The sequence below is a fragment of the Psammomys obesus genome, unplaced genomic scaffold (assembly GCF_907164565.1).
Source record: "Psammomys obesus unplaced genomic scaffold, mPsaObe1.curated_primary_1811, whole genome shotgun sequence".
NCBI classification, from domain to species: domain Eukaryota; kingdom Metazoa; phylum Chordata; class Mammalia; order Rodentia; family Muridae; genus Psammomys; species Psammomys obesus.
Window position 1 is genome coordinate 5321509 of NW_026592776.1, and position 26579 is coordinate 5348087.

The following is a 26579-nucleotide window of genomic DNA, read 5'->3' on the forward strand; positions in this document are numbered from 1 at the left end:
ACACACACACACACACACACACACACACACACACACACACACACACAATAGTCTCAAACAAACAACAGAAACAAATGATGATGACAATAATAATAAGAAGAAGAATAGAAGCCTATTTATTTTCTAATGAGAGAAATGAGGTGGCTCTGGATCAAAGGGAAGTAGAGAAGAACTGGGAGAAGTAGAGGGAGGGGAAACAGTAATCTGGATAAATTGTATGAGAAAAAATATCTATTTTCTGTCTCTCTTGGCTTTTCAAGACAGGGTTTCTCTGCGCAGCCCTAGCTGTCCTAGAAATAGCTCTGTACACCAGGCTAGCCTCAAACTCACAGAGATCTGCCTGTATCTGCCTGCCTCTGCCTGCCTCTGCTTCCCAAGCACTGGGATTAAAGGCATGCACCACCACCAACCAACAAAAAAAATCTATTTTTAATAAAAGGGAAAAAATAGAAGCACCAGAATTGGACACAGAATCAAGGCCAATAAGAAAAGGAGAAGAAACATGGGGTTTCGGAGATGGCTCACTGGTTAAGAGTGCCTGTTACTCTGTAAATTTGGTTCCCAGAACCAGTATCAGGGGCCCTACAACCACATGTAGCTCTTCTGACCTCTTCAGGTACCTGCACAGTTATATACACATAACACATAAATAAAAATTAAATAAAACCTTAAAAAATCAGGAGCAACATAAATGGACAGAAGTTAGTAGCAATGCCACATCTCACTCCACCACTGAGTCTAAGGGGTTGATTAAGATACCATCCTGAATGAGGTAACCCAGACTGAGAAAGACACCTATGGTATGTACTCACTTTTAAGTGGATATGAGTCATACAGGATAGCCATCCTACAATCCACAGACCCAAAGAAGCTAAGTAATAAGGAGGGGCCAAGGGAGGATGCTTGAATCTCACTCAGAAGGGGGAATAAAATATATATCTGAAATAGATGGAGGGAGGGAACTGGGTGGGAGAGGGGGTGGGGATGGTACCAGGTTGAGGATCAGTTGTGGAGAGAGCTGGATGGGGGGAAAGGGGAGGACTGGGAGAGAGAATGGGGATGGGTGGAGGGGGGCATGTCTGGGTCAGGTGAGACTCCTGGGAGTCTATGGTGGTGACTCTAGCTGAGATTCTTAGCAGCAGGGAAGGAAAGGGAGCCTGAAGTCGCCACCAGGCAGGACTTCCAGTGGAGGGAGAGAGACACCAACCCACGCACACAACCTTTAACCCAACCAATCAATGAGTGACTGGTCCAACTTGAATCGAATGCCATGAGAGAGAGCCCACACCTGACACTATTAATAATATTCTGCGATTCTTGCAGACCTGAGTGGCTTTACCCAGCAGCTGTTGAAAACAGATGCAGAGAGCCACAGCCAAACATTAGGGGGAGCTCGGGGAATCTTCTGGGAGAGGGGAAGGAAGGATTGAAAGAGCCAAAGAGGTCAAGGACACCATGAGAAAACCTACAAAATCAACTAACCTGGGCCCACAGGGACTCACAGAGACTGAATCACCAACCAGAGAGTATCTATAGGGATGGACCTAGCTCCTCCCCACCCCCACTATGTAACAGATGTACAGCTTGGTCCTCATGTGGGACCTCTAACAACAGGAGCAGGGCCTGTCTCTGACTTTGTTGCCTGCCTTTGGATCCCTTTCCCCTAACTGGTCTGTGTTGTCTGGCCTCAATAGGAGAAGATGGGTTCAGTCCTACTTGATATGTCAAGGTAGGTTGATACCCATGGGACATGTCTCCATCTCTGAGAAGAAAGGGAGGGGTCAGAGCAGGAGAGGAGGGGAAGGGAGAAGGAGGGTCCGGGAAGAGAGGAAGGAGGGGAACTTCCTACTGGGTGTACAGTAAATACATAAATTAATTAATGCAAAACAGGTAACTGTGTTGTTAGACAGTAAAATCTCTCATATATGCCAGTGACATTCTCATCCTCCTATTAACACAAAAACAGAATCTTATCTCTGGTTCAATATAATGGAGAAGATATTTCACTTCCTCTTGGTACCTGCCCAGAGCTAAATTCTCCAAGTCTTAGCTTTATTTGTTTATTTTTGTTTGTTTGCTTGATTTATTTTCAAAAGTGTCCCATTGGTATGGATATTGAGTCCTCCTGAGGGTGTCAGGATAGATTAAACCCTCCTAGAGAAATCTAAGTTTCCCCTATGCGTCAGGACAAAACTGGGATAGGGTTCTACTGACCTCTGCTGGACAAAAGCTGAAGATGCTGATAAATATCTCTGTACAGAATGGACAGAGGCAAGAATTATCCTAGATGTGAAAAATGTCCCTAGAGCCAGAATAGAGAAACCTTCATCTAGAGCCAAAAACAATACATGAACTCTAAGTTTGGTTCACAGTCCACTCAGTTTCAAAGATTCCTACTCCAAGGAAACCTATATTATACCTCTGACATCCTCAGACTATGGTTAATAACCTGAGAAGTCATACCGTCAAAAAAAAAAAAAAAAAAAAAAAAAAAAAAAAAAAAAAAAAAAACAAGTGAGTCTCCTGTGCAGATTACAGAAGAACTGGAATTCTGGTTATCATGTCCCTAAAACAAGAACCCCCAGTTACCCTTAATTGTTTCACACTTCATTCAGAAAATGGGAACTAAAAATTCTCACATCCATGTGAGCAAACACCAACCAGCCCAAGCAAACTGGGCTGGGCCTATTCCTTCAACTGCCGTCTTAGGATTCTAATGCTGGACTCAACCTATAACTTTGGTTTTATAAGTTCAGCTTCCATCACACTTTATTTCCTCCTATTCACCTCCCCTTTTACTAATTGAGACCAATGAGAGTGGGAACTTATTTATTGGTCATTGTCATTGTCCTTTTAAGACAGCTTTTGCCAAGGGCTTCTTTGTCAAAATATAAACTTTTGTATCTTAAAAATATGTTTATTTATATGTATACAATGTTCTATCTGTATGTACACCTGCAGACCAGAAGAGGGCCCCAGATCTTATTACAGATGGTTGTGAGCCACCATGTGGTTGCTGGGAATTGAGCTTAGGACCTCTGGAAGAGCAGGCAGTGCTCTTAACCTCTGAGCCATCTCTCCAGTCTCTTGTCTTGTTTTTGAGACAGGATTTTTTCTCTGTGTAGCTTTGGCTGTCCTGGAACTTGTTCTATAACCCAGGCTGGCCTCAAACTCACAGAGATCCACCTGACTGCCTCCCACATGCTGGGATTCAAGGCATGCACTACCACACCCAGCACACTTATTTTTTAATTTTCCCCTCTCCCTTTCTTTCTCCTTCTAAACAAAAATAAAATGGAACTTGATGATTTTTTTCCTTTGAAATAAGATTATATTGTGTTCCAATAGGTTTTATTTTCACACATTTCTTATAGAAAATAAAACAGCAGTGATTGTGTCAATCACAGCTTAACTTAGTAGAATCAGATTATCCATAAAATCTGTAATTACTATGATTACTACAGTGTTGGTTCAGTGGTATAGTTTTCATCTCGTAGGCATGATATCCTAGGTTCAAACCCAAGGACTACAAATAATAGTTATTATAATAATAAAAAGCTCTGCAGCTGATAGACATCAACACTTATTTTTTTTAACATTTATTTTTATCTTTATGAATATCAAAACTTTAGATTCCATGTTGACCATACATTTGGTCTCAACTCTTTATCATGTAGCTTTGATGTAATGCATGCTTTGGCACTGGCTTGGTCTCTTCGGACTTCTTTAACAAATTATCATGGAACGGGTGGCTTATATACAAAAGAAATACAATTTTTCTCAGAGCTCTAGAGTGTGGAAAGACCGACAGAAGGTACCAGCAGATTTGGTGTTGGCTGAAGGCTACTTTCTGCTTCATAGACAGCTGTCCTCTTGGTATCTTCTTACTCCAGTCTTATAAAAGGGTGCTTATCCATTTCTTAAGGGCAGAGACCTCATCATCTCATTGCCTCCCAAGGCCCCATCTCTTAACATAATCACTGGGAGGTCAGAAATTCAACATACAGATTTTAGGGAGACGCACATTCAATTCACTGTAATGAGTTATTTCTCCAGCCTTAAGAGTACCCCTCTTTTGGTCTTTGAAACATGAAGAGCACACTCCTGCCTAGCACCTTTGTTCCTTTCACAGAAGCTAATTTCCTCTCATTCAGCTCAAGGAATGACTCTCATTAGGTCTCGGGCTTAATTGTTCCCTCCATAGCAAAGTTGCCTTTGATTCTCTTATAAGACGATTCTCCCTCTATCTTTTTTTTTAAAAAAAAAAACTAAATAAAAACAAAAAACACGGTCTCACTATGTAGCCTTGGCTGTCCTTGGAACTCACTATGTAACATAGACCAGGATGGTATCAAACTTACAGCAATCTACCTGCCTCTGTATCTCCAGCACTGAGATTAAAGGTGTGTGCCACAATATCCAGCCATTTTAAAATCAAAGCATTGATTTTCCATCCTAATCTTTATTCACAGTTATAATTACAAATGTATGCTTAAATATATTCCTCTTCCACTATTCTGCAAGCCAACCTGGTTTTCAATCAGTATTTGCAGCTCAAATGAATAAGAGAAAGAACATCTTTTGAAGGTCATAAAGATGCATGGCCTAGTTTTGTGGAATAGTTTGAAGAGTATTAGTGTTCACTCTTCTTTGAAGGTCTGGTAGAATTCTGCACTGAAAATATCTGGCCCTGGGCTTTTTTTTTGGATGGAAGACTTTTGATGACAGCTTCTATTTCCTTAGGGAATATAGGACTGTTTAATTTATTTACCTGATCTTGATTCAACTTTGGCAAGTGGAATCGATCAAGAAAATCATCCATTTCCTTTAGATTTTCAAATTTTGTGGCATATACGCTTTTGAAATAAGACCTAATGTTTTTTTATTATTATTATTGGTTACATTTTATTAACTCTATCCTAGATGTATCCCGCTCCCTCATTCCTTCCCAAACCTTCCCTCCCTCCCTCATCTCCTCCCTGCCCCTTTCCAAGTCCACTGATTAGGAAGGAACTCCTCCCCTTTTGTCTGACCCTGTTTTATCAGGTATCTTCAGGACTGGCTGCAAAGTCCTCCTCTGTAGCCTAGCAGGGCTGCTCTTCCCTTGGGGGGTGGGGAGGTCAAAGAGCCTGCCATTGACTTCCTGTCAGAAATAGTCCCTGTTCCCTGTACTATGGGAAACCAATTGATTACTGAGCTACTACGGGCTTCATCCGAGCAGAGGTTCTAGGTTATATCCATACATGGTCTTTGGTTGGAGATAAAGTCTCAGAAAAGACCCCTGTGCCCAGATATATTTGGTCCTTGTGGAGCTCCTATCCTTTCCACATCATATAAACTCCCCCTTCTTTCATATGATTCCCTGCACTCTGCCCAAGGTTTGGTTATGAGTCTTAGTATCTGTTCTGATACACTGCTAGGTAGAGTCTTTCAAGGGCCCTCTGCAGTAGGCTCCTGTTCTGTTATTTGTTTTCTCCTATTTCCAATGCACCTTCCATTTGTCTTTCTAAGTGAGGATTGATCATCTTACCCCGGGTCCTCTTTCTTGTTTATCCTCTTTAGGTGTATAGATTTCATTATGTTTATCATATCGGATAGCACTATATGAGTGAGTATATACCGTGTTTGTCTTTCTCCTTCTGGGATACCTCACTGAGAATGATCTTTTCTAGATCCCACCATTTGCCTGCAAATTTCATGATTTCCTCGTTTTTTTTTATTGCTGAGTAGTATTCCATTGTGTAAAAATACCACAATTTCTGTATCCATTCCTCCGTTGAGGGACATCTGGGTTGTTTCCAGGTTCTGGCTATTACAAAAAAAAAGCTGCTACAAACATGGTTGAGCAAATGTCCTTGTTGTGTACTGAAGCAAATTTTGGGTATATGCCTAGGAGTGGTATAGCTGGATCTTGAGGAAGCACTATTCCTAATTGTCTGAGAAAGCACCAGATTGACTTCCAAAGTGGTTGTACCAGTTTACATTCCCACCAGCAGTGGAGGAGGGTTCCCCTTTCTCCACAACCTCTCCAGCATGTGTTGTCATTTGAGTTATTCATCTTAGCCATTCTGATGGGTGTAAGGTGAAATCTCAGGGTCGTTTTGATTTGCATCTCCCTGATGCTAAGGATGTTGAGCATTTAAGTGTTTCTCTGCCATTCCATATTCCTCTATAGAGAATTCTGTTTAGCTCCGTAACCCCTTTTTTGTACCCCATTTTTTAATTGGATTACTTGATTTATTGCTTTTTAACTTCTTTAGCTCTTTATATATGCTGAATATCAGCCCTTTGTCAGATATAGGGTTGGTGAAGACCCTTTCCCAGTCTGTAGGCTGTTTTGTTCTGACGACAGTGTCTTTTGCTTTACAGAAGCTTTTCAGTTTCATGAGGTCCCATTTATTGATTGTTGTTCTTAGAGCCTGTGCTGTTGGTGTTCTGTTCAGGAAGTTGTCTCCTGTGCCAATGAGTTCTAGGCTGTTCCCCACTTTTTCTTCTAACCGATTTAGAGTGTCTCGTTTTATGTTGAAGACCTAATGTTTATATGGATTTCCTCAGTGTCTGTTGTTATGTCCCCCTTTTCATTTCTGATTTTGTTGATTTGGATAATGTTTCTCTGCCTTTTAGTTAGTTTGCCTACGGGTTTGTCTATCTTGTTGGTTTTCTCAAAGAACTAGCTCTTGGTTTCATTGATTCCTTGTAACCCCTGCACAGATGTAGCCTATGGCTATTCAGAGTCCAATTGGGTTCCATAGTAATGGGAAAAGAGACTGTCTCTGACATGAACTGATAGGCCTGCTCTCTGATCACCTCCCCCTGGGGGGGGAGCAGCCTTACCAGGCCACAGAAGAAGACACTGCAGCCAGTCCTGATGAGACCCAATAGACTAGGATCAGAAGGAAGGAGAGGAGGACCTCCCTTATCAGTGGACTTGGGGAGGGGCATGGGTAGAGAAGAGGGAGAGAGGGTGGGGTTGGGAGGGGAGGAGGGGGGATACAAAGTGAATAAACTGTAATTAATAAAAAATTTTAAAAGGCAAAAAAAAAAAAGTTGCATGGCACTCTCATGCATGGAATCAATACTCTTTAAAATAGACCTAAGCAGTCTTGGGGTCTTTCCCACCTTTTTAAAAATATTTTTAAAAATTATTTATTATTACAATTTATTCACTTTGTATCCCAGCTATAGCGCCCTCCCTTGTCCCCTCCCAGTCCCGCCCCCCCTCATCTCCTCCCATGCCCCCCTCCAAGTCCACTGATGGGGAGGCCCTCCTCCCCTTCTATCCGACTCTAGCCTATCAGGTCTCATCAGTTGGCATCTTTAAAATAAAGACCAAACGTCTCCTGGACACTTTACCTTCTAGCACCTTATTTTTGGACTTCCTAGCCTCCAGAAGTGAGAAATCATGGTTTGTTGTTGATAAATTACTCAGTTCAAGGAATTTTGTTATAGCAGCATAGATGTGGCACCACTGCTAGAACTGTGGCCATGAACCTGCTATAACAGGATGAGGCAGTCTGATTCTACTTTTTGCTTTATGTCTCCTTGTCCCATTAGACTGCCATATTCCTTCTGTAGGATCTTTCAGAGAGTCATTCTTCCTTGCCTTGCCCATGACTACCAGTCTAGTTCAAGCCTCTACAACCTAGACTTTCCCATGAAGTCTTCTGGTGGTGTTCCCTTCTATATGTGTGTCTTGCCTTTTCTTTCTTTCTCATTCTCTTTTTCTTTCTTTCTTTCTTTCTTTCTTTCTTTCTTTCTTTCTTTCTTTCTTTCTTTCTTTCTTTCTTTCCTTCCTTCCTTCCTTCCTTTTTGTTTTGTGTTTGTTTGTTATGTTTTGGTTTTTGGAGACAGGGTTTCTCTGTGTAGCACTGGGTGTCCTAGAACTCACTCTGTGGACCAGGCTGGCCTTGAACTCACAAAGATACACCTGCCTCTGCCTCTAGAGTGCTGGGATTAAAGGTGTGTGCTACCTATGCCTGGCTGTGTCCTGCCATTTTTGATAGTTTCAAAAAATGATCAGTTTCATGACAGGCATGTGGTTTCTGGGGCCTGGGGCCAAGCTGATCCTACTTAAGCAATGCCATCTCACCTCTCCCCTTCCTTCAAGGCTCTTCCGCTGCTGCTTTTCTTATTACTCTTCCTCCAAATGCCTGCCTACACAGACTTCGCTCTCTCTTTGCTCATGCTTGACTGCCATTCATTTTCCCTTCCATTTGGGGAAATAATTCCACTTCATGTCTCTAAGCCATTTTCTCCTTACATTCAGATCTTCCTTTTGTGAAACTCACTGTATTCACTTTCACACCACTTAGCACCCAAACATTCCTCATGGAATATACGTTTTCTTCATCTCCTCAAAGGGCCTATGTCCAGGCCCACAGGGGCTATGTCCTGTACTTTCTCTATAGTCTCTTGGGCTACACTTGATACCAGAAACAGTGAAAGTCCTAAATGAATAGTAGGAATATATATATATCCATGAATTTGAAAAATAGCAAGGAGGAATACATGGGGAGGTTTGGAAAAAAGGAAGACAAGGGTAAAATAATGTAGCTATTATAATCTCAAATATTAAAAAAATATTTAAATATTTAAATATTACAATTGTTGGCTCAATTGTTGGCTTCAGCTCTCTGAAGCAAGTTTTGATAGCAGTTAGAAAAATGAAAGATCAAGAAACCCAGAGTATTTAAAAAATGAAACCATGAGGAAAGAAGTTATAAATTATTCCTATTGAACCTACACGGGATATGGATTAAAGGAACATGGTTACCTGAAACACAGAAAGCTTTGGGACAGAAAAGAGAGCCTGTAAAGAGATGCCGTTCTCATCCCTTCTCTCAATTCTCTTATCTCTCATCCTTAGGCTCTTGGTAATTAAATTTAAAACAGCTCAAATTACTGCTCTGGCTCCTCTCTGCACCTGAGCTTTTCAGTATGATACTCACTTAGCTCATGCAGCTAGTGTAAATTGAGATGCACTATAAATGAATGACACTAAGGTCTTTGAAGGCTTAGCACAAAATCATGCAAAAATTTCACTTATACTTCTTATACTGATTTCAAGTTAGAAATATCTTTGATATATTAGGGTAACTAAAATGTATTAGAAGAATATATCTAATTTGTACTTCTTAAATTATTGTTGTTTAGTCATTAAATGTATATGGGTGCTTTGCCTACATATATGCAGTTTTGTCTACATTTACCACCTGTGTGCATGGAGTCTGCAGAGATCAGATGTCAGGGACCCTGGGACTAGAGTTATAGTGTGTGCCATCATGCTGGTGTTGGGAATTGAACTTGGGTCCTCTTTAAGAGCAGCCAGTGCTCTTAACCACTGAACCATCTCTCTAGCCTTTATTTGTACTTAAAAATGAAGTCATTAGAAAACATAGACTTACCAGTATGGCTCATATATGTGGCTTATGTTGAACATCTGTTGGATGGCACCATTTGTGAATAATTCTTACACTAATTATGTGTTTAAAAAGATCAACATCTAGAATATACTGGGTTAAATAAAATATGTCACCAAATTAATTGGTTTCTTTTCTGTTTTCTAACCCATTAGTAAAACAAGAATGACTTTTGTGGCTTATTCCCCATCACTACCCATGTACAACACTGTTCTCCACCCTCACTGGCTTTCTAATCCTGTCTTTTTCATTAGGCTGTGCTTTCCCCATGGAACCAAAGACTATCTTTGTAGGCTTTGGCCTTAAGACAGGGTACACAGATTCTTCTTAAGGCATTACTGACATAAGGCTTTACTGACAATCACAGAAGCACAAATTGCTTTGCTGGACTATCAGGGTTGTGGGGAAAATTCTAATTCTGAATTGAGGACCCAGAGGAATCACATGCCATTACCAGCATAGGCAACAAAGCTTGTATTTCCTAGGCTTAGCTCCAGGGCTTCCTGTTAGTCCCAGGGAGCTGGAGATAGCATTAAACTCAAGGAATTTTAAGGGGTTCTTAATTGCAAATGTAATTTGAAACATCTGCGGCCTATATCACGAAGGAGTTAGCAATGAGGTTTTGTTTTGTTTTGTTTTGTTTTGTTTTGTTTTGTTTTGAGTCAGGTTCTCACTATGTAACTCAGGATCCTCCTTCTTTAGATATCTGAGTACTTGTGCTAGAATAATAAGAGTGAGTCTTTATGGTAAACTTTAGATTTAAATGAGCTGGAGAGATTGCTCTCCAGTTAAAAGCACCTGCTCTCCAGGCATGGTGGCCCACACCTGTAATCCCAGCATTCTGGGAGGCAGAGGCAAATGGATATCTGTGAGTTCAAGGTCAGCCTGATCTGCAAATTGAGTCCAGGACAGCCAAGGCTACACAAAGAAACCCTGTCTCGAAAAAAACAAAACAAACAAACAAACAAACAAACGGAAAAAGCACCTGCCCTTCTTGCAGAGGACTCAAGTATGGTTTCTAGCATGAACATGGGGTGACTCACAACTACCTGTATGTAACTCCAGCCCCATCAAGTCTGATTCTCTCTTTGGGTATCAGAGGGCACCCACACACATGTGGCACGCAAACCCATCTACAGATAAATAAAAATAATTAAAAAAATGTAAAAAAAGAAAAAATCTTAAATGTGCTTATTGATTTATTTTTGTTTGTTTAACCAAGTTTGTTTGTTGACGATGGGATTACCACACACAGCTTTAGCCACCATCCACCATGCCCAGCTAAACAAAAAAAAAAAAAAAATGTTATCAGAAATGGACTTCGTTAAAAGACATTTTTAATATGGTCTTTTGAGATAGAGTGTCACTATTTAGTCCTGTCTGTCCTGAAAACCAGGCTGGCCTCGAATTCATAAACATTTGCTGCCTCTGTCTCCCAAGTGCTGGATTAAAGGTGTGTGCCACAACTCCTGGTATAATATAGATTTCTAAGTATAGGAGTTAAAAAAAAAAAAGAAAGAAAAAAAGGCCGAGATATACCCAAGTGTATGTATGAGCTTCTTAAAGGAGACTCACCTAAATAAGTTTTTCTCTCCCTCAGATTGATTGATTGATTGGTTGGTTGGTTGGTTGATTGAGTGATTGATTTAGAAGAGGGTGGAGCTGGAGTTATACGTAGATGTGAGCTGCCCAGCATGGATACTGGTCCTCTGCAAGGGCAGCAAGAGCTCTTAACTGCTGAGCAATCTCTCCAACCCCTAAGGAAACTTCATAAATGTAATTATGGTCCAGGCCTTGTGTTCTTCAAAATTAAATATAGAAATAATAAAACAATGTTGTAAAAACTCCATACAAAAACATTCAGTAGAATTTCTTCTGAGGATGGAAACTTCCAGTATGGTTAAATATTAGGCACACACAGCTATAAAGTATTACTGAATTTAAATTTACGTGTAGATACATGAAACTAGTGACTACATTTTTTTTTTCTTTTCCTTTTTGTCTTTTATTTCTTTTTTTTTTATCTTGTAGTTTCATGTTATATTTTAGTGGCTGTATTTGATACAGTACAGTCCAATTATTTCAGCGTTCCTCTTCCTTGTCAAAAGAAGCCAGATGTGGTGATGCACAGCTTTAATCCCAATACTCAGGAAACGGAGACAGGAGAATCAGAAATTTAAGGGCAACCTTCCCTAAAGAACTAGTATGAAGCCAGCCTGGACTACATGAAACCCTGTCTCAGAAAAACAAACAAATGGATAAATAAATAAATATAAGAGGATCAAGAACATTAAGCATCCTTAATGTAATAACAAATCTGTACCATTTTTATTCTCCATCGTCTTCTTTATATATTTATATATTTATAAATTAAAATTAATAAATCATCATATTCATTTTCCTATGTTTTAAGATATTTTGTCTATTTTTTTGGTGGTGGCACATGTCTTTTTTTATTTTAATCACAGTTTATTTACTTTGTATCCCAGCCGTAGCCCCCTCCCTCATTCCCTCCCAATCCCACCCTCCCTCATCTCCTCCTTGCCCCCTTCGGAGTCCACTGATAGGGGAAATCCTTCTCCCCTTCTATCTGATCCTAGTCTATCAGGTATCTTCAGGACTGGCTGCAATGTCCTTATCTGTGGCCTTGCAAGGTGTAACAATTAGGCTAAATGGCACTCTGAGTGAAACTAATTTTATTTTCATCTCGGGTAATAGCCTATTAAGTCTTCAAGAGTTATTGACTGCGTCTTGGGAAAACAGTAAACAGCCATTTGAATAAACATCCCATGATTACTGAACAAAGAAAAAAAGGTGAGGGCTGGAGAGATGGCTCAGAGGTTAAGAGCACTGGCTGTTCTTCCAAAGGTCCTGTGTTCAATTCCCAGCAACCACACAGTGGCTCACAACCATGGATGATCGGATCTGGTTCCCTCTTCTGGTCTGCTAGCACATAGGCAGGTAGACTACATTATAAATAATGAATAAATAAATCTTAAAAAAAAAGAAAAGAAAAAAGGTGAAAGGCCTTGAGCACAATGCTGAATTTGCCACAATCTCCTACTTCCTTGCTCTCTGCTTTATATGACCTTAAAAAGGTCAGATTTGAAGCTGGGTATAGAGGTACATGGCTGTGATATTGGCACACTCAGAGACTAAGGCAAGAAGAAAATCAAAACTTCAAGGCCATCCTGGGCTGCATAGTGAGTTGGAAGTCAGTCTGGGCAACATAAGACTAAAAAACAAAACAAAACAAAAAACAGATAAAATGGTCAGATTTGAACTCTGGCACAGGTATTAAACCTATGATGATGACAAGGATGATGAAGATAAGAATTATGATACTAAAATAAGCTGCCAGAACTGAATTTCTAACCTTTGACAGTCCTTCTTGTCTCAGAGTAGCCAGCTCTCTGTTGGGCTACTGAGCCATCAGAAACAATGAATATCATCTTTACAACTAAGCAGGGCAAGGCTGGGTTGGCAGAAGAGGAAATATGCCCATTGGGGCAGTAAAGACAATAATATTCTCCTGCCTGAAAAAAGGCTAGGACAGTGTTACATGCCAAGGGCCAAATAAAGGGAAACTGTGCCCATTTTTTCCCACCAACTTATAAACAAGAACATATCTTATTATGTGGGAGATTAATGAAGGGAAGTTGGCCTTCTCTGCCACTACTGTCTGCTGCAAACTCCTAAAATCACAGTAGCCAGGATTTTAGATGTTTAACTTTTAACCTTCTGCTAAAAAATAAAAGAGGAAAACTTTAGTAGCTGGATTAATATGACTAATTTTTTCCATTTCAGGCCATAGACCACAAAGTACCGGAATTCACAGTAAGCCAGTCTGGATAGGATGTGGGCATGCTTGTAGGAAGCCACACCCAACAACCAAAAATTTCTTATGACTCAGACCAGTTTGTTTTAATAAGAAGATAGACACCCAGTGCTGAAATCGGGTAAGGGAACTTACAGTTAACATAGATTTATGGAGCAGTTTCAGAATCCTGGGCTTAAGCTAGATTAAATTAGATTAGATTGGTAAACATTTCTTTTTATCCACCTTTTAATTATATACATATGGGGTCAGGGAGAAAGCTAGGTCTCAGTGCAGGCCAACATTCAAAAAGTCCATGGTGGGCTTTGTTTTCTTTTGTTTTGTTTTGTTTCTGAGAGTGGAAAATTTCTCTATCGTGCTGTACTTAGTTACTCCATCTGCCCATAAACTCAAATGAACTGTGTCACAAAGGTACACACCATTTTTCCTCATCACCTCAATGGTCCTAATCCGGTCTTGGGGGGTTGAGGGGGCAGTTTTGTTCCCTAGAACTCATCGGGAAATGTCTATAGACACTTTTGGTTCTTATAACTGGAGAGGTGTATGGTGCCTGGGATCAAGGGAGTAAACACACTCCCTCACAGCCCTGCACCCGTGCCAAGGTAGAAAATCCCTGCACCATCATGACATGGACAATAACTCATGTCTCCAAGAGTGTAACAGGGCATTGAGGGAAGAACATCTACTGCCTCCTTTGATCCCCTGTGTTTACTTGCACACTTGCAAGCCAGTCTGATAGAATTCATTCTTTGATTTATAACTCCAGAAAGAACATTTTGAAGCATGAAGACAATGACCCACTTGCAAAACTTAACATGCAAATCCTATAAACATAAGATTCACTGCAACTGTTTGTAGTCTGCGGGTCAAACTTAGTCAAAAGAAATTATAAAATATCAGACATGAAGACATTTCAAAGTTTTCATAGCCCTTGTCCACTTTCAGCATGACATCATTTAGCATGCTAAAACAGGTGTAAAAAGACATTCCACACTAGCTATCTTTATAATCATGTTCAAAGTTCTTAAGGTGCCTAATGCCAACTTTTTCACTGCCTTAAAGGAGGGGTGTACTCACAGGCTCGGTTCCTGGTTCTGTAAGTGCAAGTATAGAGACTGCAGGACCTCACTGGCATAGACTTCGGAACCCGGAACCTTCTCCATAGCAATGTACATGAAGATGCTTGCAGAATCACTCTCAGGTGACTCATCACCGTCATCTTGGAATATCCACCAGTGACAAAACACCTCCAGGGAGCCTAAAAAACCTGGAGGAAGACAGAGGAAGGAAAGCTATACCCAACAGGAGTGAAAAGCCTGAGGAAACTTGGGAGGAGAACACTGGGAAGGCCAGTTCACACCCTGATGTGGAGGCAGGGCCAAATGAGAGTCAATAGTTTATTCACGCTTGTTTTGCAAACTGAGTGCCTTGGTGGCATGCAGGGTTCAGAGGACTGACTCATGAGCTTGACCATTCCCTCAGCATTGGCAAACATCTGAGGCCCGGAGGGAAATGTTCTTCTTCTGACACACAAATAAAGACTGTTTGTGGTTCCTACTGTTCCTTAAAATTAAAAGAAAATTTATTCCCTCAAATCCTGATTAGTTAACCCCATATGGTATTTACATGTAGGAAGAATTCAATGATTAATGTTCCTTTCAGGCAGCCTGAATAAGAAAATAAATCATTTGTTTCTGGCTTGCTTTAAAAAAATAAAACAAAAACAAACAAACCAAAAACCAAAAACCAAAAAACAGTAAATACATCTTGCCAAAATAGCTGTGAGTGGTTTCGAAATCTAAGCTTAAGTACAAGTAATGACTCTTGCCAGTTTTTTAGTGTAACACTGGCCCTGGCACACAGGAGAAATGCACAATGTTAAGTCTTGAACTTTGTCTCTAGCACTCACACATTCACTGGGAAAGCATCAGAAGCAATGTTTTCCAAGGTGTTCACCACAGAGACCTCAGATTATGGGGACATCAACTCAGGATGTTTCTCTTCTAGCAGTCCCTCACCCCTGCTCCACTATTGCTTCATTTAAAGCCTCCTGAAACCTCCTGTGACAAGTGAACAAACAAGTTCTGAAATAAAAGGCTACGTTGTTTAAAAGCTATGTTCTTTCCTAAAACCACTCTCCCATCAGCTGGGCCTGGTTAATCCCTGCCTCCTTTTACTGGACCGATTATAGAGCCACTGCCTTTTTTTTTTAAGATTTATTTATTTATTATGTATACAATGTTCTGTCTGCATGTACACCTGCACACCAGAAGACAGCATCCAATCTCATTATGCATGGTTTTGAGCCACCATGTGGTTCCTGGGAATTGAACTCAGGACCTCTGGAAGAGCAGCCAGTGTTCTTAATCCCTGAGCCATGTCTCCAGGCCTAGAGCCACTTCCTTAAAGGTTCCCTTGACTGTGCTCACTGGGTTAGCCTAACACCCTCTTCTTGTGCTTATCACAGCTGAACTAGGCAGCTGATCAGAAATACAGATTATAACTCCATTATGCCCAGAATCTAAGCTCCATGGTGGGAGAAGTCTCTCTTGGTCATAGTTGCATCTCTTGGGGACAGTGCCTTACAGAACATGGGTATAGGGACTGGAGAGATAACTCAGCAGTTAATGGCAATGGCTGCTCTTCCAAAAGACCTGAGACTCCAGTTCCAAGCAATCCAAAGCCCTCTTTCTGGCCTCCATAGGCACTACATGCATGTAGTGCAGATATATATGCAGGCAAAATACCTCTGTACACATAATCTTTTAAAAAACAATAATAAAACATGGAGTTGGGGACCTGAGCAAGTTTCCTTGTGGTGGTGAAGTTGTTGATCCTAATTTTAAGAACTGAGAACTGTGACACGACAACCAGTATGTTATTGAACAGTACTAAGGGTCTTTCCTAGTTTTTTTTATTTTAATTTCTATTTATTTTATTTTATTTATTACAGTGTTAAGTGTCCCATGGTCTCAAGTATGCCAGGCAAGTACTTTACCACAGTTATACCCCCAGACCACATGGTTTTCTTATATTTTTGATATACCCTTTCAGTAGAGCATCTCATATCCCTTCTTATAGGACATAAAAGATCCACAATGTCTTGCCTAATCTACATAAGAAACTACCAGAGTATGATTCTAATCTAGGCATTCAAGATGAGAATTCTCCCAACACTTTTTGTTGTTGTTTCAACATTTATTATCATTTTCTTTGTTCCAGATACTGTGTTGGATACTCTGATTCTAAGGAGGGATGAAAGTCATAGAAAAGAATAAATCCTAATACATGTTTTAATGTTATTCTGCTGGAGGGAAAAAAGCCTGTTTCTTCTCTGTTGCTGTATATTTCAGCTTACACTTTCAGGTTATAGTCCATCCTAGAGGGGAAGAAGGTCAGGAACTGCAGCATGAGCTTGAAGCATATGGCATGGCTCGCTTGCTTGATGGCTTGCTCCGGCACAAGCTCATCTAGCTTCCTTGTCTAGCTCAGGACCACCTGCCCAGGGAATGGTAATATCCAAAGTGGGATGGGCCCTCTGACATCAACTAATAGTCAAGACAGATACAGACACAACTTGATAATGTTGACAGTTAATGCTAACCAGGACAATCTCACATATAAAGTTACACATTAGTTTCTACCACCACTGCTGATTACACAAGAACAAGAAAATATGCTATGAGTATCTGTTTGTTTTAAACAAGGAAACTGTGGTGAACTTTTTTTTTTTTTTTTTTTTTTTTTTTTTTTTAAGGAAACAGCTTTGTCATTTCTACTTCATCAATCTACGCCAGACCTGTAAACTGGTGTGGCATGCTAAACATTTGTTGTATCCTGAGTGTTTTGAAGATAGAAAAATGTTGATCAAGCCCAGTACAGTACTATGTGCCTTTAATCTCAACACTTTAGAAATGGAAGCCGGGGGAACAGAAATTTAAAACCATCTTTGGTTACATAGTCATTTTGAGGCCAGCCTGGGCTACATGAGACCCTATCTCAAAAAAGGGTATGGGAAACCGGGTGTGGTAGTACATGCCTTTAATCCCAGGACTTGGGGAGGCAGAGTCAGGCAGATCTCTGTGACTTCGAGGCCAGCCTGGTCTACAAAGCAAGTCCAGGACAGCCCAAGCTGCACAGAGAAACCCTGTCTTGAAAAAAAAACAAGAACAACAAAAAAAGAGTTATTGTGGGAGCTCTAGATAGATCAGTGGGTAAAGTTACTTGCCATATAAGCCTCGGACCTGAGTTTGATTCCTGGTGGAAAGATAGAACTGACTTCTGGAAAATTGTAGAATTTGTCCTCTCACTGACACCTGTGTACATGCACACCCATGCATAAAAACAATAGCAAGAATGTAAGATAATCGTGTTCAGAATGACATGATTCAAAAAGCAGCTTCACATTATCTGCATGTCAGATCTGAAACAGAGTGCGGGAGTTTCTCATCATTTGTAAAGTAACGTGCACTGTCTTGTATAAAGAAAGACAAACTAAGGGCATGTAATACTGACAATAGGAAAGTACAGAGACTCATGGTTGCTAGGGCGTGAGTGAAAGGGAGCAACTGGCCATTTAGTGGGTAGGGTTTGTTTTTGTGGTGACGGAATATTTTGGAATTGTCTGCTTTCTTCTGTACTGCTGTCCCTGATCTTGCTCCTTTTGCTCTACAGGGAAGAAGGAAAGCTACACACAAGTAAACGGAGAGAGAAGTCCTATGGGTAGCGACAGCAGTGGCCAGTGAAAACAGGAGCAGAGTTACTTCCTATGGTTGCTTTACCAGGGACAGTCCAGGGCTCCAGGCAGAACAGTAAGTGTCATCAAGCCATCTCCCCAGGTGGTTACAGTGATCTCTCACCCAGTACCCAGGATGCAGTACAGATCACTTTGTCAAATGTACATCCTGGAGCAACATAGAACATCAATCACTCAAGAGGAGAAATAAAAAGTTTGTGAGGACCATGAGGGACCTTACTTCGAGGCCTGACTCTCTACCTAGGATTTTTAGGCAAGGGATTTCTAAACTGTGTGGAAATTTGCTCAAAAAGTGTTTGAAATTTTCCAGCCAAAGTTAAAATCAATTTTGTTTATAGTTTTATGTTTCTGGGTGTATATCTCTTTGGACAAAGCATGTATATGCCAAGCCTGACTCAGGATCTGAACACAATCTCGTGAGAAACTTAAAAAAGATTATCTTGCTAAGGTGGTGGTGGGGGAGGGGAGATAGCTCAACTGGTAAGGTGGTTGGTAGGCAAGCATGAGGATCTAAGTTTGCAATCTTCAGCACACACGTGAAAAGCAGGTGTCTCAGAGCATGCCTGTAATCTCAGCACTGGGCAAACAGAGACAGAAGGATTCCTACTGCTGGTCAGCTAGTCTAGCCAATTGGAGAGCTCCAGGTTCAATGAGAGACCCTGTCTTTAAAAAAAGTGATGGCTGAGGAAGATACATACAAATAATCTTTGTCTTTTTTCCAAACCAGTTTTTAAAATCATATTTGTGTATTTATTCATCTTACATCCCCTCCCTCCTCTCCACCTGGTCCCACCCTCCCACTTTCCTTCCCTCTTCCCTTTTCCCTCTCCTCAGGAAAAAAAAGGGGAGCACCTACAAACCTACCCTAGAACATCAAATTTCATCAGGACTCAAAGCATCCTCTTCCATTGAGGCCAGACCAAATAATCTTGATAGTGTCTTCAAACAAATAATAATCCTTTCTTTTCAAATATCTTCTTTAACTGAATTAACTGAGCAGCTTTACTGGCCACCTCAGTTCAGCATCTGATTCTACTTTCTTTTCTTGATCTTTAATTATTAAAAACTTCAAATTTACAGAGTGCCCCCCCACGTACTTGCATTCATGGATTCAGCCCAATATGAATACGAAATATTTTTTAAAGAATTGCACTTGTATTGAACATAGACCACTTATTTTCAGTTTCAATATTTTTTTTTGTAATTTAAAATTGTTTTTCAGTGGGTCTCCTGGTACAAACCTAGCACTGAGAGGCTAAAGTAAGAAGAGGTCTAATACGAGGCTATTCTGGGCTATCCTAGTGAGACTCTTTCCAAAAAGGGGATATCAAAATAAAGAAATGAAAATATTTAACATACATTAAAAACATAAAATTGTGCATATTTACAGAGTACTATATGATATTTCAATACATGTATATATTATAACTGTGTCATTTTATGTAAAGGACGTGAGCATCTTTAGATTTTGGTTTCTGAGTAGATTATACAATCAATCTCCACGGATATTAAAGGATGACTATATAGTGGGAAATAACATATTAAAGCCAGCTTTGTATCCAGTATTCTATTTCAACAATTACCTATCCATAATATGCTTAATACTCCCCTTTCCCTCCTTGGGTCATTTTAAATATTTGTTTAAATTTACTTTTTGTTTATTTCTTCTCTCTCTCTCTCTCTCTCTCTCTCTGTGTGTGTGTGTGTGTGTGTGTGTGCACGTGTGCATGTGTCTGTGTCTGTGTGTGTTTTGTTTCATTTTTGTTTTTGTTTTGTGAGGTCTCACTTGGTAACCCTGGCTGGCCTGGAACTGGCTACACACACCAAAGTGTCCTTGTACTCATAGAAACCTATCTGCCTCTGCCTCCCAAGCGCTATTAAAGATATACACAACCATGGCCAGCTTAGCCTCCCTTTGGCTTTTTCTAAGACTAGGTCTCACTATGTATCCCTGCCCAGCCTGGAACTCACTATTCAGCCCAGGCTGGCCTTGAACCTACAGGGAATCTTCTGCCTCTGGCTCATTACTATTGGGGTTCTAGGCATGCCGCACTATAGCCAGCACTTTGGAATGGTTTTAAAGGGCAAACAGGATAGACATTGGAAGAGGAAGAAGACAGGGAACAGGACAGGAGCCTTCCACAGAGGGACTCTGTAAGACTCTCCCCAGCAGGGTATCAAAGCAGATGCTAAGACTCATAGCCAAAGTTTGGGTGGAGTGCAGCGAATCTTACGGAAGTAGGGGGAGATAAAAAGAACTGGAGGGGGCAGGCGCTCCACAAGAAGACCAACAAAGCCAAAAATTGGGGCCCAGGGGCCCCTGCAGAGACTGATACTCCAACCACAGGCCATGCATGGAGAGAACCTAGACCCCCAGTTCAGATGTAGCCCATGAGCAGCTCAGTCTCCATGGGGATCGTCTCTGGCATGAACTTGGTTGGCTGCTTTTTGATCATCTCCCCCTGGTGAGGTGGCCTTACTAGGCTACAGAGAAACATGATACAGACAGTCGTAGTGAGACTTGATAGGCTAGGGTCAGAAAGTAGGGGAAGTGGACCTCTCCTATCAGTGGACTAGGGGAGGGACATAGGGGGGGAAGAGGGAGAGTGGGTGGGACTGGGAGGAGATGAGAGAGGGGGCTACAAAGTAAATAAATTGTAAATAATAGTAATAATAATAATAATAATAATAATAATAATAATGTAGACTGAAAAACAAACAAAACAAAATATCATGTTTTAAAGCCAATAACATCAAACAACTACAACCACTCTGGATTTCCTCTACAAAACTGATTTGATACTAAAATGGAATTTCGAAAACTATCAGGAAATATAAGGAAAATTTGTTGAGCTCCATGCTTTTTCTGAACTGAGTTTCATTCCCACACAGAAGCAATAGTAGACAGCAGTGTACTGGGGTATATGCCCCTCCCCCAAAGCTCGTGATCAATAAGAAAAAAAAATACCTTAGGTTTTTTCTATCTTTAAAAATTTGTGATAAAATATACATAGTTACCATTTTAACCAATTTTAGTTCTACAAATTCCAAAGCATTAAATACGTTGCCATCACTCCTTTCTGTGCTCAACCTTTTTCCTCATCCCCAGTGTAAACTCTGTACTTAGTAATACCTCTTTCCCACTCCTTGCTAACCTCTAGTCTACCATAAGTCCTTGTATAGCTGCCTATTCCAGCTACCCCATATAAACAGAATGACATTCTATTTTTGTGACTGGCTTACTTCATTTAGTGTAACAGAACAGAAATCTCTTAAAGCTAGTTGAGATAACAGTCACAGTTTAGGGCTTCTAAGTTTTAGGGCAGAGGCATCAGAGATAATAAAACAGGAAGACTGAAAGTGCAGGGGACAAGGGAAATTTCAGGTAGAGTGATGAAGAGGGTGACCAGGCACCAAAGCCAGAAAGGGCAATTGAGGTTGAAATGGGCAGAACCCAGTTTTATGCTGTGATCAATGCCATTGTTGGGGAGGGGGGCATGTACAAAGGCTCCACACACAAAAAGACTCCTTTCTTGCTGACAATGTGAGTGGTATGAGCGACTTAGTAACTTTCGGGAAGTTAATTGCAGGTACAGTGTGTACTCAACAGAAGAAGTATAGCAGCTCAGCCTTCAAATAGAAGGTTGTGATAAGACAAAAGCCAAGGGTATGTTGGCTGGTCACAAGAACTGTACAAACAGATGAATGGCCAGAGCACAAGATCCTGCACAGGCACTCTCTGGGGGCGTTAGACGTTAGCATGGTTCCCAGAGAAGTCCTGCCTATGGCTTCATTCCCTCATACAGTTTTCCGGAAATCCCTGAGGTGAGGCTGGGCTGATTGGCAAGTTGAGAATGAACACAGAGCCTCCGTCACACCAGGGTGAATGAATGCCTCACACTCAACAACCACGCTGTCATATAACAACGTGCAAGCTGATGATCCCTAACACCTGGCCCAGAAGAAGCATTTCCTCTGCATCTTCAGACTGGCTTTTTAGGGGCAGGAGTTCGGAAGTCTCTAGAGCACCTGATGTCACCCTTACTCTCTTTGTCATTCTTCAGAAAGGCAGTTAGGGCTCTGGAAATCTGATTGCTAATCTCACTGTAAGAAAGTTAAAGGAGCCTAACTCTTGACTTTTTTGTGTGTTATATGGAAAAAACAAAACAACAACAGGGGACTAAGGATGTGGCTCAGTTGGTATCATGCTTGCCTAAAATGTATAAAGCCCTGTTTGATTCCCCAGTACCCCATAAACAGGGCATGGTGGATCAGGCCTATAGTACTAGTACTCAGAACTTAGAAGGCAAAGTCAGGAGGATCAGAACTTCAAAGTCATCCTCAGCTATGTATGGAATTCAAGTCCAGACTGGGTTATATAAGAATATATATACTTTCAGATCTCTCTTTTGAAACTAGGTGAAAATATAGCTGAACCTCCTACCCATCATCCCTGAAATTGCACTGGCCTAGGAGATACAAGGGCATGCAGCAGAAGGCAGGGCTGGATGAAGATCTGGGATTGATTTGGGAGAATACAAGTTTCCCAGAGACTACAAGAGTTTTGCATGTCCTCCTATATAACGGATGGTTTCTGATGGTTCTGGCAGCTGAGCAGCAGGCAGAGGTGAGCCAGACAAGTCAAGGAACAGTTGATTACTTCAGTAACCCTTTGTTTGTTTGTTTGTTTGTTTCTTCAAGATAGCAATTGAATATCTACTAAATGCCAGACAGTCTTCTAGGCTCAGGGGAATGAAACAAAGTTCCTATCCTTGTGAAGCTCATGTTTTGAAAGGGAGAAACAGATAGTGAACAAGTAGTGTGATAAGCCAATGATAGGGACTATTCAAGTATGTTCCATGAAATATGGATCAGGATATGGTGAATCTGGAGTGCCACTGGGGTAGAAGTGCTATATTTGGCCTCACTGACAAGGTAACATTTGAAGGAAGGACTGAAAGGGGAAGAGAGTATCTAAAGAAAGGGCATTCTCAAGTAAGGTAAAATGTTTGTGCAAAGACCCTGAGGTAGGAACATAACTGGCGTATTCAAGGGATAGTAAGGAGGCTAATATGGCCAAAGCAAAGTGACCAGGGGAAAAAAAGGAGCATATGAGATCCAGAGGCAATGGATGGCAATGGATGTCACATACAGTAGACTTCTAGACCATAATAATGGTTCTTTCTCTAAACCAAGGTTTCTTAAACTTGGCATTTTTAACTAGAAGATTGCTAGTTTTGAGGGGCTGTCTTGTACATTGTACTTGTACATTGGCGTTTACCACATCCTTACTATCTGGGCTCCAGTAGAAGCTAGTAGCACCTACACAAGAGCTGGAAAAACAAAAACATCTCTACACATTGCCAGATGTTGCCTGGGGAAAAAGGTCATCCCAGGTGGAGGATAGCATTCTCAGGAAAATGAAGGTGAAAAGACAGATTTTTGACCAAAGAAATAGCAATCTGACTTATATTTACATAAGATCACTCAGTGTTACCCATTTAAAAATTGCCTTGGAGCTGGGTGTGTTACACATTTATAATCTCAGAACTTGGGAAGGTGAGGCAGGAGGATCACAGTGCGTTTGTTGTCAACTGGGGCTACAAAGCAAATTCCAGGCCAGTCAGAGCTAAAGCAAACAAACAAACAAAAAAGCAAAACAGCAACAAAATGTCCCTGAGATGGCTCGGTGGTAGAATGCCATTTTGATATTAAATCAAAGCAGTAAGGTTTATAGTCAATGAACAAATCAAAGAAATGCTCACAATTGGACGGCTTGTAGAAAAAAGAACGAATCGCTGAAAAGAGAAACAAGAGAAAGCCACTCATGTGAGCAACAAGAACACATAGTGGTCTCACCATCGCTTGTACTTGACTGGAGACACCAACGGGGGAGCCAAGAGGATAGTTGGCAAAGCATTTCTGTTGTGTAGGAGCAGTTACAAAGCTAGACACAAAACAAAATGAGCCCCCTCTAAGAGTTACCGGTATACCGAGGGAGAATGGCCGAAGGGACAGTTAAGAGCAGCCAAAACAGCAAAGGAGTAAAGAGTCAGGAAAGAAACTGAACAGGAAAGGTCAGGGATGAAGGGAGTTCCAAGAAAATCTGAATAAGTAGAAACTCCCTTTAACTACTGCTAGGCTACATTACCTATAACAATACTTGAGTTTTTAATGTTCAGGTCTACGGCCAATAGCTTCTGTTAAACTGAAAGTAATAATTTCCTGAGAGTTGGCTGTTTATAACTTGCTGACTGAACTCATAGTGTTCAACCTTATTAAACAGTAAATAGCATTTAATTGTCAAACGTATCACATCTCAATGATTTACCACCATATATTACTGCATGCCATGCATAAAGATGTATCAATGTGCCACAGGGAAACTAAGCTTCCCACACGTGTGTGCGTTTTGCTCTCACTGATTATTTATGTAGATCCTTGGATTTTATTGACATGTCTGATGTTCTGTGTGAGAGGGAGAACATGTAAAAAGCTCCTAAAGAATCTTTCATAAGTTGTGTATTTACTACAATAAGTAGTGTGAACTTTGCCTGATTAAACTTACTTTGTGCAAAACAGACAGCATCAAGAAAATGTGTTCTGAATAAAGGTTACAATCACATTGAAAGAAACTGTTGTTTCTCATCAGATGGACTCTTGATTTCAAAAGGAAGCGGGGCTTTTGCAACTCTTCAAATCTGAATTAGAGATTATCTTGCCAAATCCTGATGGAGTAAGTTCAGCTTTCTCCTCTCACTCACTTTTTCCCTGGGAGCATGACTCCCAGCTGAGAATGGCACCCTTGCTGCTTCAGGCCTTCAAAGAAATTTAGCGTGATTTTAAAGGTTGTGAAAAAAGGAAGAAACTCCTAAGAAGAAAGGGTTTCTTTTCCAGCATATCTGTGAACCTGCTCTGAACAATGTGCAGGGTCTGTAGCAGTTTCACATACACACACACACACACACACAAAATCATAAAAAATTGGGCTACTTCTGTTCATAATCTAGGCAAGTTTTACACAGCAGCACATACAGAAGATAACAGATTACCAGCAGGAAGCAGAAAGCAAAGAACTAAGTTTTCAATGGTTGAGAAGGCGCAAGTTGTCACTGAACTAAATTGTGCCCACTAATGTTTCTCAAACCTTTCCAGAGAAAGCACATTTAAAGGGAGGGCACTGACATTAATATTAAAAAGCCGCCACCAGCCTCAAGGCAGAAATACTTAACAAAGACTGTCTCAAAGAACAGCCATCACTAATCATCCTTCTGTATTTTGGAGGTACCTCTCCTCTGGATCTAGGGCGGGGCACAAAAAGACAAGGCCAGAAGGAATAATTTCAGGGTGAAAAAGTTTATGATTTCTGCAGGCATAGTTCTGACAGTGCGCCGCAGCCTAGGGATAGCTGTGAGCCTGTCCCCAGCTCCTGGCTTAGTAGGGGTGGAGATGAAGAAGAAACACCATTCTGATTTGAGAGAGTCTTGACTCATTGCACCTCAGTTTCTGAACTCAGCCTCAGAACTGGTAATCTTTACCTTAGTCTCCGGCCTTTTTTTTTAAACAGGCTGGACTTTCTCACTTAGATTCAGCTAACTGACAACATGCCCTCACAAGGGTCTGCTCCTCCCTGGGTCCGACAAACTCTCTCAAGTGAAACAAAACAAAACAAACAAACAAAGAGCTGTCAGGAGTCTGATGACTCCCAATTGTGGAGAAAGGGCTGGGGCAAAGAGGAAACTCCCTCGTCAGGCCGCGGGAATTGAGGCAAGACTGGCAGAACCAACAGCTGTTGCTGCTCCAGACACCTGGATCGGTCGGGTGGAAGGTACAGGGTAGAGTCGCGGTCCTCTCTGGGTCTGTCTAAACTCCCCGAGGCTCCCACTCCACTGGGCTGCCCATCCTTACCTGAATGTTTCTCCAAGAACACTTAACAAGTGCCACTTGCATGTTAGCTTCCCAGGACCTGCGTTTCGCAAAGGTCCGTCAAGGCCTCGCCCCTTGGCGCCTGCGCCACGCCTCTTAGAAGCCAACCCTCGCCCCTCCAGCCCTGCGAGAGTCTCTAGAGCCATAGAGACCGCCCTAATCACGCCCCATTTGGACCGGGTGTTGCTCTGCTCTCTGCCTTAATACACCACTTCTACTTACACCTCGCCACTCAGCCCTAGCCATGCTCCTGAGCCCCACCCCACCCGACCCTCTTGTCTGGACTAGCCCTGCTTCCCTCTCTCTCTGCCCTCTGCCGTCAACGTTTCTGGGCTAAAAGCAACATTTCTCAGATAAAATCAGACTGCTGGCCCAAAAGCCTAGTTTAAAAAGTGTCTCCTCCAAACACCATGATTTTGACATGTTCAGGACAGGCGACCTCACTAGGAAAAGAAACCCTGGAAGGCAAGGCAGAGACACCAAATAAGCACTCTCCTCTCTCTTTTCTGTAGTCTCCTTCAGATGATTTTTCTTAGGTGACCAGTGCCCTCTTGCTATGTAGGGACTGATCCTCTTGACATTAATTCAAATTCTGGTTGTGGCTCGGTGCTCTGAGAGTACACACTCAGTTATCCTTCCT

The 26579-nt window shown here is 41.3% G+C and overlaps 1 protein-coding gene across 1 annotated transcript in view; it reads right to left on the reverse strand.

The window, feature by feature from the left end:
* Positions 1 to 25999, reverse strand: part of Ca5b (carbonic anhydrase 5B) — a 60525-nt gene extending 34526 nt beyond the window's left edge. Inside the window, exons 1-2 of the mRNA XM_055615742.1 lie at positions 25922 to 25999; positions 14335 to 14524 (exon numbers count right to left, since the gene is read on the reverse strand). Coding sequence (XP_055471717.1) covers positions 14335 to 14476 — 142 coding nt within the window. The 5' untranslated portion in view covers positions 14477 to 14524; positions 25922 to 25999. The remainder of the gene's footprint in view (positions 1 to 14334; positions 14525 to 25921) is intronic.
* Between the last annotated feature and the right edge of the window lie 580 nt (positions 26000 to 26579).